Source organism: Poecilia formosa, unplaced genomic scaffold (genome assembly GCF_000485575.1).
Source record: "Poecilia formosa unplaced genomic scaffold, Poecilia_formosa-5.1.2 Scaffold131, whole genome shotgun sequence".
NCBI lineage: Eukaryota > Metazoa > Chordata > Actinopteri > Cyprinodontiformes > Poeciliidae > Poecilia > Poecilia formosa.
Genome location: NW_006800070.1, coordinates 916,553 through 930,057, shown reverse-complemented (window position 1 = coordinate 930,057; position 13,505 = coordinate 916,553). Strand labels below are relative to the sequence as shown.

At 38.3% G+C, this 13,505-nt stretch overlaps 1 protein-coding gene across 1 annotated transcript; it reads left to right on the top strand.

Moving 5' to 3' along the window:
• The first annotated feature begins 784 nt into the window (after nt 1-784).
• gmfb (glia maturation factor, beta) lies at nt 785-6,729 on the top strand. The gene is made up of 7 exons (XM_007561865.2): nt 785-891; nt 4,000-4,096; nt 4,991-5,040; nt 5,159-5,208; nt 5,295-5,377; nt 5,653-5,726; nt 6,526-6,729. The coding sequence occupies exons 1-7, from the start codon at nt 889-891 to the stop codon at nt 6,595-6,597; spliced, it is 429 nt and encodes a 142-aa protein (XP_007561927.1). The 5' UTR covers nt 785-888; the 3' UTR covers nt 6,598-6,729.
• The last annotated feature ends 6,776 nt before the right edge of the window (nt 6,730-13,505 follow it).

The window sequence follows — 13,505 nt, the reverse complement described above, 5'->3', positions numbered from 1 at the left end:
TACTTGACACAAAAATAAATAAACGATGTATTATATTTCCGCTTACGTCTTAACTCAGTAATTAAAATAATAAATGTGTATTTCTAGAAAAATGATAAATACAAGCAATTTGTTTTTCAAAGGTAAAATGTCCAATTATACCCAAATTCTAACTCTCCCTTTAAATTTTACATGTCTAATTATAATACCACTACGCCTACAAATACAACAACGAATAATAATAATCACTGCAAAAATAAATACATAAAAAATAAAAAGAAACATCAACCCTTCAAATGTTCCAATTAATCAGTTTATTTCAGTCATGTTCATATTGAATCTATTGAGTCCAGTTCCATCCAGTTACATGCTGTCTCCCATCCCCAGCAAGCATGGGGCAACAGTAAAAATGTGATCATGATTTTAAATTATTTTTGTTTTAATTGGACTTAGACCTTGTGTGCTTCACCAAAGAAGGGATTAAAAAAAAGTATTCTAGTTATTCACGTTTCATGCAAGAAAAACTTAAAATAATCAACATGTTGATTTTTTTATATATTTGAAAAAAGTACAATAAAGATTAAATTTGATTTTTTTAAAAACAACATTATTTTTAAAGACAATGCAGCATATGTTCAAATTGCTTAGCATATAAGAAATAATAATGAGCTGTAGCAACTACTGAAAGAAGTTCTAAAATGGCCAATGAAATGAACTATACGTATTTGATTGTTACTAGACTTTGTGATATTTGCTCTTGCGGAGCATGTTGTGAAGGAAGGGGGAGCCTGTGAGGGATTGGTCAAACCAGTCACAGGATGATGGGAAGTAAAGAGAAAAAACACTGACAGCGTTTCTGCCATTCAGAACAGCAGCTGCGGCTTCAGGGAGATTTTTAACTCTACAATTATGGTAAGTTGTTATGGTTCCGTACGAACGAGCTGCTTCCGGTTTGGCTTTTGCGGCTTATTGCCGCATTGGAAACAGGCAGGAGGTTTTTAGGGGTTTTCATGAAAAGTGATATTGGAGATTGTTGAGCGTTAGCCTGCTAGCCTAGCATCTGTTACACCCTCCGTGTTTTGTAAATGCGTCAATTGACCGACACAGATACAATCTACTTCCGGTGGAATTAAAATAATAAAATAAGGTAGAATTATTAAGAAGTCTGAAACAGTCCGTAACGTTGAGGTTACGGTTTATATTTACTAAAGACTCATAGTTCTTATATTTTAATTATGATTGAGTTCAAATCATATTCTCAACAAATAATTTCTTTAAAATGGCATATTTCAGGTCTTCCACTAGTTTATTTTTACTAAAATAACCTAAATGTTGACCAATTTGTTAAATAATTGATTAACTCGTCTTTTGAGTTCGTGATTTCCACAGACAGTTCTGCAAAAGTATGGAATATGACTTCAGTACTTTTTTTCCCGTCCATTCTTTCGACTTTCCACCCCATTCCTCTATTTCCTATTTTTTACAGTCCTTGGTTTTCTGCAAAATCTTAATTTAAAGCCTGACCACGGGAGAAATTGCTGCCACAACTTCGATAAAATAGCTCAGTACTACAGACATGAATAATACGCGAGTTTGTTAGGAATCGTATTTTCTAAATAGCTGTCAAATTGCTTTTATTTTGAAGTTGAACTCGTCGTGTTTCCTGCCTCAGTGTGCGGGTACTTTGCTGCAGCAGGCAGCTGTGCCGAGTTTTAACACGTCTGGCTGCTGGGGAGCTGCCTTAACGCTAGCTGCCCTGCTTATCGCGCTGAGCAGTGCTTCCCTCCGGGTTTTCCGCTGCGTGTTGTGACAGCTCGATGCTCTGTCAATATTCCTCTTTCGCTCGCCCGACACGAGAGGCGTCAATGGTCAAACAGCAGGGATTAATTCCCTGTCGTCTCCTGGCTGAATTAGCAAACCTCACCGACCACAGCGATTTGGAGAGCCTGGAGGAATGTGGGCTAAAAGCATAAAAAAAAAAAAGCCCCGGTCTCCTTCAGTTGTCACGTCTGTTCCCTTATCCAACCCACAGCAATCACATCTTAATCTGCAAGGATCTGTCCAAGAGCTCAGTGAAATCCCGACTCCCACCAGCCATCTGTTCAGGAAGGTGCAATCAAAGATTTGCGAGTGTGTCTGCAGAGAGACTCTTAAAGATTTTCCTTTTCAAATATTTTTGTGATGTAGTTATGTAAGGCCTTGCGTGTGGACGTGACGGAGACCAATAATATCCTGTTCAGACTGGTGGATCGTTTTCCTCTGAGGATGAAATCCTCTGAGTTGTACGGACTGTTGTCAGGATTGTTGCTGTTTGCAAAAATTAAAAATAAAAATCCGTAGTGAATTAATGGTTTCATTACCAATAGATTTTGCTGTCTGATTAAATCTGTTACGATGAAAATACTAGTTTTGAGAAGGCTTATGGTTTTTCGAAAGAATTAATCCTTCTGTTAGGGAGAGAATGACGTAACACTGATTTATTTAAAACATATTTAAACAAAAATAAAAAAAAATCTCAGAAATTATTTGCATTTTTAAAACCACCTATGTGCAGAATGTTGTATATTTTGCTGCTCTGTCTTTTTTAATTAGAAGCCAACGCTAGCTGGTTAATTAGCTAGGTTATCTGCTCATGTAGAGCTTGTAGTCAGCCACTTAACTAGCCAAACATGTTAAAACTGTGTTCCCTTAATAAGAGAGAGAAATATTTTCGGATAGCTTTTAGTGAGGGAAAAAAAAAAAAATACACAGCTTCGCCCTGAAAACACTTACTGTCTTGATCAAGTCTGAGGCTCTAACGTGAAAATATATGCACAAAAAAAATCTTAAAATGGTGCATTTCTCCATACTGAATGAGATACTCGGTTACTCTTTTAGTGTTCTTAATGTTGTGATGCGAGTCGGAAGCAGGTGGAAGTCCAAACCGTCGATTCAAATGAGCCGTTTGTTTATTTTATGCCTGGAAAAACATTTTCCTTGAGGACAGAGGTTGAATGTGAGGACACGCTTGTTGTTGTAGGCAGGTGTGGGCCCAATGAGAGATGATATCATTGAGTAAACATAAAAAAAATAGGGCTGCTCTGTATTTACATAAACAAACGCGCGTGACGTGAGGTTTCATTTAAACCAGAAAGAAAAGTCAATCCAACTATAGCAAAAAATAATTTACTGACTGAAACAGAAGTAGCAGTGCTACTAATACAACATGCGTGTGTTGACTTATTTTCTTGTGTCATAGTGTTTGTTTGATGAACGCTACAAAAACACAATTCGTAATGCCATCCTATATTAGCTTCTTTGTCTTTTTTTCAGTGTTTGCAAACAAAAAAAAACAATAACCCTAAAATGTCGATGAATCAGGTGAAAGATGCGTTGACGCTTAACTCGGATGAGAGTGTGCAGCGTCTGTTTATGTGACGCTTTGCAGAAAACTCGACTGTTTGCCCTGAGGGCAGAAGTCAGAGGGACAATGGGTGGATGTGAGGACACACTTCCTGTTGCCCGAGCAGTGAGTGTGTTTATATGAAGAGGAGAGTGTTGAACGTATCTCACACAAGCTACGTTAAATCATGATGTAACCATTATGTGTGTTCATAATGTACGCTGCTCATTAGCATCGGTGTAGCTGCTCTTGTTGTGGGCTCTGAGTTTTACTAATATCATTATTACACATTTGGTTCCTATGCAAACTCACAGTGGGATCCTTAACACCTTGGAATGGAATATAGACAAAGAAACCCTGCTTTCAAAATAAAAGCAGACAACTTGACACTGAACATTTAATTAATGTGATTTTTTTTTTCTTGTTTACATTCTCTACTTCTTTCATGAGCAAAAGCATCTTTGCAATGACACTCGAAATTCATGCTTACTAGATTTACATATTAAGAAATAAATAAGAATAATGAGGTCGTTGTGTAGTTGGGTTATACTACACCTAGATTTTACTTTTGTATTTATTTATTCAGTTTTTGTTTTTTTTTATTTGTTAACATTTTTCCCTCCTCTTTTTCTGGTCAGAGTGAATCACTGGTCGTGTGCGACGTGGATGAAGAGCTGGTGAAGAAGCTGAAGGAGTTTCGCTTCCGGAAGGAAACCAACAATGCGGCCATCATTAGTACATCCCTCACCTTTTTCTTCTGTTGCATGTTGATTATCAGTTTGTTTGTGTTCATAATCTTTTACGGAAGCAACTAATTTAGCAATCGATTAGTTGTTAACTGAAGCGTACAGATCAAAGAGTATTTGATTGAACAATCAATGACTAAAATAATCGTTTGCTGCAGCCCTCCTGCAAAGCTAGTGTAAAAAACAGTGGGGCAAAATCACATGAATGACAGATTAAAACCGAGAAAATGACTTTATTTCTGCTAAAGTTGATTCTAGAAGCTTTTGAGTCAACTTACTTCTTCAGGCATAGCCTTTTTATTTTACCCGCATGGTGACAGTCTGGAATCTCTTGTGCGTTTCAAAGCCTGAGGTTTGATTTGCAACCGTCTTAGAAAGCTTGTAAAGGCTGGATTATTGAAACAATACAGTCCCATGACTGTGTTTTTATGAACCGGATGACAAGGCCAACATTCCTCTCATGCAAGAACTTTAACCTAATGCAAAAACTGCCAAGGTCTTTCAGACTTAACTCCTGATTTCTCTTATTAATTGTGCTTAGCTTAAAACACAGATGTAGGGGGGGTGCAAAAAAAAATTTAAACCCACACGTATTAAAAACCCTCGTGGCCATGGTGACACTGAGTCATGTCTGATTGCAGCGAGGTGGAGAACCGTAAAGACGAAAAGCTTTATCCTCCACCCTGTCCGGTTCAGAATGCCGTTTCTGCTGGATGGGATTAGCCGCGTGTTTGCATGACAGGGACTCTCAACTCCAGATATTACAGAACACAAGCAGAGGAAGAGATTGCTTCAGCTTGTTGGTATTTCTCACTCTGAAATGCTGGCGGATTTAGTTATTGACTTTTTGTTTTTGTTTTTGTGTGTGTGTGTGTGTTTTCAGTGAAGATTGATAAAGACAAGCAGCTCGTTATTCTCGAAGAAGAGCATGAGGTAAGTTGGTCTTTTTAAATCTCCCACCTTTAAATGATTCATTTAGTCTTGGTTTGACTTTTAAAGTCACTATGCTAAAAATATTCCCATTTTTGAAACTGTTTTTTTTTTCTTTTAGGATATTTCACCTGATGAGCTAAAGGATGAACTGCCAGAGAGACAACCCAGATATCCTTTGAACTGACAACATCTGAGTATCTACCTTTATAATAAAATGTAATCACATATTAGTTGCTGTCCTTAGCCCAGGGAACGTTCATCGTCTACAGTTATAAATATGAACACGATGATGGACGTGTGTCCTACCCGCTCTGCTTCATCTTCTCCAGTCCAGTGGGTAAGGCTGATTCTGCTGCAGGGAACCCAAAAAAAGCCCACAAAGCAGTCTGTTTGGTGACGGTGTCCTGGAACTTTTAAACGTGGTTCTGCTTCAACCAAAGCCCAAATGAAGGCCACTGATGTGACTTTGTAGAACCTGAATGCATGCTGAGGATGTAATTCGTTTCTCTGTGGTGCGTCAGACCGAAGGATTGCAGGACACCGGCCACCAAAGACTCAACTCATGAGAAAACACCTTTTTCTTTCCTTACGTATATTTGTTTTGCTTGGCAGGTTGTAAACCGGAGCAACAGATGATGTACGCAGGAAGCAAAAACAAGCTGGTGCAAACGGTTCAACTGACCAAGGTTGGTGAATCTTTGGCTACGTCCTTTGTGGCCCGGTTGTATCCACTACAAGTTGCTAGAAATATTAGCGTTCAGCTGTGTTACAGGAGTAGCATCACGTAAAATTTACTTTTTTGAACTTTACATCGTGTCGTAATGTTATTCCCTCGTCAAATACACTCCTGGAGCGATGCCTTAATTCTTTCATGAGTGCTTGAGAAATCATTTAATCTCCCGCAGCAACCATTCAGCTGTGCAAAACGCCCGGGTGGACCTAGCTCCGCCTTCGAGACGCAGCTCCTCCTCAGAGCTGCAGTTTCCGAGCTTCCACCTCACAGAGCCTGACTATCCCCCCTCAGCTCCTTCAGACTAGCCAGCAGCAACTAGCAACCACCTGGTGGAACTGAGCATCTGCTGAGTTTAATATACCAGCTACTTCTCAGTAAAATGCTGGAAAAAAACGTTGTTAAAGGGTTAATAGAGGAGCCATGTTGTGATTTAATTTCTAACCTGGCCCACGAAGCCAAAACAATAGTCTAAAGAAGTTTCTTTTCGCCTACAAAATGGTTCTGTTACATATTTAGTTAGTTGCAGTCTTCACCTGTACCACTAGATGTCACTAAACCCTTGTCCCAGCTTTGGCCATGTGAAGAAGTAGGGAAATGCAAGATGTTTTTGTTTTTGGAACAAATTTTCTATTTTACTCTGCAGCAGTTTTACATGTCAGTGCAGGAGGGTTCAGTAACCAACTTTTGGTCATTTTTCCTTTTTTCTTTTCTTCTTTCTTTGCTTCTCTCTTTCTTCCTTTCTTATTTGACAGGCGTTTGAGATCAGGAACACAGAGGACCTAACGGAAGATTGGCTTAAAGAGAAACTTGGATTCTTTCGCTAAGTAAGGTCTTCTCATCCGAAGGCTTGGGATGCGAGGGGGATTCCAATCGCACAACCATGCTCCATCTTTCAAGAAGAACACACTACAGATGTTACCTTCCTCTCTCGGCGGACCTGATTTTCAAATAGCTTTTGCAAATACTCTGCAGTCAGCGGCCACATCGGTGAGGTTTAAGATATGCATGTATATTTTTTATTACAACTCAGCCTGTGCCAGAATGTTCAGACCATCACAAGAGTTCGAGCGCCACCTCCGTGACCGTCGACAATCACGGCCATATCTAAACCTCGCCCGTCTGGTCACCTCAGTCTGCAAATGCTATTTGATTTCAGGTCTGCTTTCGCCTCCCACACCATCTCTCCATGTGCCAGTGATGTGTCTGTGCTGAATTAACACTCCCATAGGTCTTTAAAGTGAACAGAAACGAAACGTGTGTTTGCGCCTTTTCCGAAGCATGCTCTCATCATCCGAGTGGGGGGGAGGGAACTTAGCGTCTTCATAGCTACGGTTTCTGTTTCCTTAAGAAGTTTACACTCACGATTTTGCAACGGAGGTCCTCCTCGGTCGATCTGTTTTTTTACCCTTTTTTTTCACGGTTTTTGGCTAATCTGTTTTGTTTTTATTATTTCTGGTGTCTGTACATTAGATTTATGTTGATTTTAGCGTTTTCTTTTTTTCCTTTTAGTTGTAGCTAGAATCCAGAAAACACTACTGAGGTCCTTCAGTTCTCACCTAAGGGCATTTAAATGATGAGGTGGGTGCCGTCAGCAGCTCCCCAGAAGACAAAAACACTAACACTCACACCTAGTGAGGTAAACTGAGCACATGAACGAGAAACCGTGGCTAAAAGTATTCGGTGCCTTGCGAAAGTCTTCACACCTGTTGAACTTTTTCCACATTTTGTCATGTTCTAAACACAAACATTATCTTTATGATACCGTTTCTTCAGTGGTGCACCCAGTTGAAACTCTGAGGTCTCTTCATTCAGAGATTTAACAACATTCAGAAAATATGTGAATAAATACACACACTTCTCAGATTTTTATTAGGTAAGACATTTTGAAAGCCATACGTTTTCCTCCTTCCACTTCACAATTATCATTTCCGCAGTTGTTTGTTCTCATACTCTATCTGCATACAATTTCTGCAATAGAACGACGCCAATTGTGCAAGAAGTCTTTTTTTTAATGTGTTTTTGTTATATTTTTTTCGATATTTTTATTTCCAAAAATATCGAACGTCGATTAAAAACAGAAATCATGCTCTTTTTGTAAAAATTGGATGTTTTTAGTTTGTCTAAAATACAAAAAAAAATGTAAATAAATGTATGTAGGACAATAGTATCTTACTGGAAAAATGATTTGAATGAATTTTATGTCATACTTACTTGAGAAGGAGAAAGAGCAACAATGTTTTTTTTTTTTTTCTTATTTTGGTGGGGGAGGGTTGTAAAGGTTGCTGACCCCTGAGCTATCACAGAACATTCCCAATAAAATACATTACAGATTGTGGTTATAACATTACATCATATGAAAAAGCTAAAAGCTTCACTTTTGCAAGGCACCGCAGCCCTGTTGGTTTGAATATGGATGACTTTTCTTCCTCTTAAAAGAAAATAAAAACTCGACATGAATGATGGATAATGTCTTTGACATGCATATTTCTTGAACGGTTCTAACCAGGGTACAATATTTCCAGATACATTCCAAACACAAAACTTTAGTAACCAGGACAGCGAATACAACAGCGCACACAGGGTGGTAAAAATCTGCCCCCGATTTTAATCTACTGGAATACCGTCTCTTTATGCGGAGCTTGTCAGCTATCATTGTGCGTTGGAACTCCTACTGAATGTTGATTAATTCTCATGTAAAGCCACTTTACTTGCTTTGTAGCTGTTGCAGCCTTAAAAAAATTAATGGGGTAACTCCTCGAAATGCCGATTGTGCTTCATATTTTATGATGTTGGGCTGTTTACGTTTCCATAATGGCTTCATTATGCTGCTCATAATTGGTGCCAGTCTCAAAGTCCTCGGTCCAGTCGCTATGTATGTATTTTGTGTATTTCCTTGGCAAATTCTAAAATCCGTTGTGAATCGCGATGTTTAATGTGTCACTGTGCAATAGGCATGGGCTGCTCACCTGTGTCACGGTTTTTAAGATCGCTACAGAAGCCTTTCTTCCTGTTAACAAGGCACTTTGAGTCTGATGCCCTCATATTTTTCAGACTCTTATTTTGAAGTGGGAAAGGAAGTAGTTCTTGAGTTGCCCTGAATCGACAGTCTTCATATCATTCTGGTTGACAATATTCTTAAATTATTTGCGTGGAAGCAATTTGAGTACTGCGGGGAAAAAATGATTAGGAACAACAACAAAAAAAACTCCACCGCTACTAGCTAATTGTTAGCCGCTTAGATGCTAAAGTTAGCATGTCCTTCAAAGCCCTGGGGGAACAAACCTAAAATTGCAGAACAATGCAAATTGAAGTTTCTGAAACCTCTATTGTCATCCCCAAATTATTGCTAAAATCTCATTTCACTCTCATGATCTAGATGTATTATTTCATCCTTTCAGGATGAACCAACTACAGGCTCAACGCAGCTAATATTAGCTTAGTATACTTGTGTTACTCTATAAAAGAGCAGGATGGTAAAATATTCTACACAATAAAGCTCAGCTGCAAGTTGGTAACAAATGTATCCGGTTTTTATTCCAACATGTGTCAATATTGCTTTTTTTATTATGTTTTTGAAACCGTGGTACCAAAACACCTCAAACCGGCCCAAGCCTATTGGTCAAACACTGTCTGGATTTCTAAAGAGCATTTTTTTAAAAATTTTTTATGTATGTTCTTTAAAAAAAAAAAACACACAATCAATATAAGCAGCTTCAAATAGCAAGAAAAAACATCTTTTTAATAATAAGAAATGTATTCCAGATCCTGCAGTGACTTATTTTCATGCGACGGTGAGGAAAGTCCTTAATGAGCCGTGGCTCAGGAGGTTTTCCGATTCTTATTAAAAGCGTTGTCCCACCTTGGTATATCGGTCACGTCCTTAGAGGAGATTAAATGGGCACATGCGAGCTCCACGTCTCATCACCGTCATCCCTGAGTGCAGTTTTTATCAAAACGAAAAACGGGAGGCTGTAGAGCTCACCACAAAAAGATGTCATACAGTTTAGCTCACCAATGCCTTGTCTTAATTCCTTATTATCTCCTGGAAAACTCAAAGTGAACATTGGATAAGTGCACATTGCACTAAAAATTAATGTCTCTTTTGACATTTTTGTCACTCAAATCCTATTTTCACTTGCTTATGACTAGACACTAGGAGTGTAGAAACAGAATGTGATTGCTCCTGTGTTGATGGTGATTCACATGTCTACTGATAAGATATACACTGCCTGCCTCATGTTAGCCTGTATGATGAAGCTACGGGGGAGAATTAGAGTAGTCATTTTACCTACCAACACTAAACTTCTTATAAAAAAAAAACTTTATGGAATATATTGGGGATTATCCATTTTATGCTAACTCTGAAATGTGCAATGCTCTTGATTTTATGTGCTTAAAACAATAAAAAAAAAGAAAACAGACTATCTTTCCAAATTATCTTTCCAGATGCCAGAAATGTGGACAGCTACTGTAAATCGATGCTTTCTCTACTGAATGTAAACTATTTCCATCAAACTGTTTCCTCTTTGCTCTTTGAGACAGAAGCGACGTCTTTACATCTCAAACATCCAGAACCGGTACTATGAAGCTGTGAGACAACTTCAGGTTCACCGCTTGGGTTTTTCAGCAGGAAGGAACGGTGCTCATTTCCTTCGCGCGTCACGACTTAACGTTTATCGACCCGTTACTGACTCCACCTGTTTAGTACGACTTGAAAACCCGTGGCGACTTTCGTAGTACAGGCCTCTCTGTATTTGAGCTGTATTCCTACTCTATCTGAAGTCTTTACATGCTTATTGTTTCTTTACAAAAAAAAAACAACTCAATGTTTGTTATATTAAGTGGAAATGAAATGTAGTAAACTGTCTTCTGTATTATCAAAATCAAGCTCACTTATGGTTTCGAGCCTTGCATCTGGTCGTATCCTGTGGATTCCTGAGCTTCTCCTATGTTTGAACAGCTGTAAATCCGACCCTTTGAATCATTTAACCTGCGAATGTGTAGTTTTGCTCAATAAGTGTTCTCTCTGATCAAAATGCCTATGATTTTTTTCTTTCCTTTCTACTAAAAACCGAAACATCTACGATAACCAGCTGTCTCATGACATCAGTGAAACTTGACATATTTCTATACCTGTCTGTCCTGTTGTCCAAATAAACTGACAGTGATGTCTATGCCTCTCTGTTTTTTATTCAGAAATGATTAGATTTTTGCCTTATCACTAACAACAGGGGAAGAAAAAGCTTGTAAGGGGGGTCTTAGCAATTTGGAAAAGTATGGAATTTACTTTTATCAAGATCTGGGCAAGTGGGAAAAATATACAACCAAGACTGGTGTTTTCTTGACTTTTCAAATAATAAACCTAGTGAGAGGTTACAAAATGTTTAGATTTACATTTAAATGAAATGCCACAAAACAATTAGATTTTCAAATTTTGCTCAATATTTTGGTTTTGACAAGCTAAGAACTAACTAGCTCAAAACTCAAACAAGGGATAGTTCACTGTTTTGGCCTTTAGATGACTTTAGATTCAGGTTGAATTGGGGAAAAAAAGAATGCACTAAAAAAACTGTAAAAAAAAACAAACAAAACTGGTAAATGTACAGTAGAAATTTGAAGGAATTTTCCGTTTTTAGTTTTAACAGATATGGACCCTTTGCACCTAGGGCGCTGACGTCACATCTCCATGAGCCAATGCGGCTAATTTGTTTCCGCTTTGAGTTACCATGACAGCTAGAAAAGACTAAGTCGTATTTGAGACACAAATAAAGCAATACTATGAACATTGGTGTCTTCCTAATATAATGGGCTTTAAAGTTTTCATTAATTTCCAAGCGATCCTGAATTAAGAAGTCGGTGGCTTGTAAATATTTGTCGTTAGCAGTTAAAGCTAACGCACACAGCACAAAGTTTGCAGCCTTCATTCACTCCGGATCAGCTTCTTTAGCCTAAATGTACCAGGGGGATATGGATGGTAAATAAAGGAGCTGTCCCTGAGTTATTTACATGGAATCACTTCTGTATTCAGCCTGAAAGAGCAAGTTTATGGGAACGAGAGAGCAGACCAGAGCCAGACAGCCGAGCAACTGATCCACCTGTACACACTGCTGTAAACACCGTCCTATTTGAGCTCTTCACAAGAAACAAGGTAATAAAACGAAATAACACAGAGACATAACACGGTCATATTTTTCTAAAAGCAACAACTTTGAACCTGAACAGCTGAACCAGATCTCTGACATCAGAGCTGTGCTACTGTTAAACTATGAGGCTTGTTGAGCTTCATCATGATTTGGAAGTAAAAAGCCCAAACCGTAACCGAACCTTGTTAGTCTCTGACACTAACGACAATAAACACACACAATATACTTGAAAAAATATTGTCAGTTGGAATGTTTAGATACTTAAATAGCACATTTGGCTCAACAATGTCGGAGAATATTGCCTACTAGCATAAGCTAAGGTTAATGTTAGCCACGAAAGTAAAACTCACCTTCGTGTCAGTGAATGTATAACGAGGCATACATCTTAAAACCTTTCTCCAGCTGACCTGTTGGGGCTTCGGATCGATGTACATAACTCGGCCAAGCCCTGCAAGCACCTAGTGTAAAATGCCATTTTCAATAGATCGGAAACAACCGAGCCGCTTTTCCCCGAACGCGGAAGCTGAGGTGCAAAGAGCCCATTTGTACTGTATTTTCAATTTTACGCATTGCATCATGGGAACAAGAACCTTCGCCAAGCGCGAAAAGTCTGCTTGGAACATCTATCTTTTGGACTTCGGTTGGATTAAGAGTTGGAGTTAACTTTCTGACACCTCCCTGGTAAAGTAAAATAAGGACACATTCTTTTCTATGAATAATGTTTTGAAATATTTGTAGTTGACTTCGTGAGACTCCTGGCACAGTCTATAATTGCAAACTATTTTGCAGTCTTTTTTTTTTTTTTTTACAAAAAATATATATATTATTTTTAAAATACTTGTGTATTATAAAAGTAAAACGCGGTGACTGCTGTATTACTATTATTTATTTACACCTAGCAGCAGCTTTAGCCACATTTAGGAAAAAATATACTCTCTGTCAGTGCTGTAACATTTATAGGTTCACTTTCTGTGTTTTATAAAACAGTGTTTACGTGTTAGATAACCGTTATTACTCATTATCAACTCACCATTCTCCAACTGTATTCAAAGGAACCAGCCTCCGATCATGAGTAAACCAGCTAGCAGCAGCTTTAGCCACAGTTAGGAAACATATACACCGCCGCCTGTCAGTGATGTAACGTTTAGAGGTTTTCTGTATTAATGGAAAATAAAGGACAGCTTCCAACAACGTTGTTTAGAATAGTATTTTAAATATTCTGGGGCTGATTATGTATCTCTGCTCATTTCCAAGCTCAAATGAGCTACTTCACGTTCTAACACAAGTCCCCCAAAAAACACGACCGGTGAATCATTATTTTTTATTAGTTTAGAAAAAAACAAGACAAAAGCCACAAATAACAGTTGGGCTTGACGACATTTCTGTTTTTCCAGCATCTCCATGCACTGTTCATGTTTCTGTCGCTGCTAACTGTCACAGAGTCTCTCCCAAAGACGCACAGAAGGAATAAAAATAAATACAAAAGAAAATATTAATGCGCAGTGATTTGGATAAATAACTTTAATCTGATTACTGGATTTGAAATATGAACTCGTTAGATTATTCGTTACCGAAAGTGGTCCGATTAG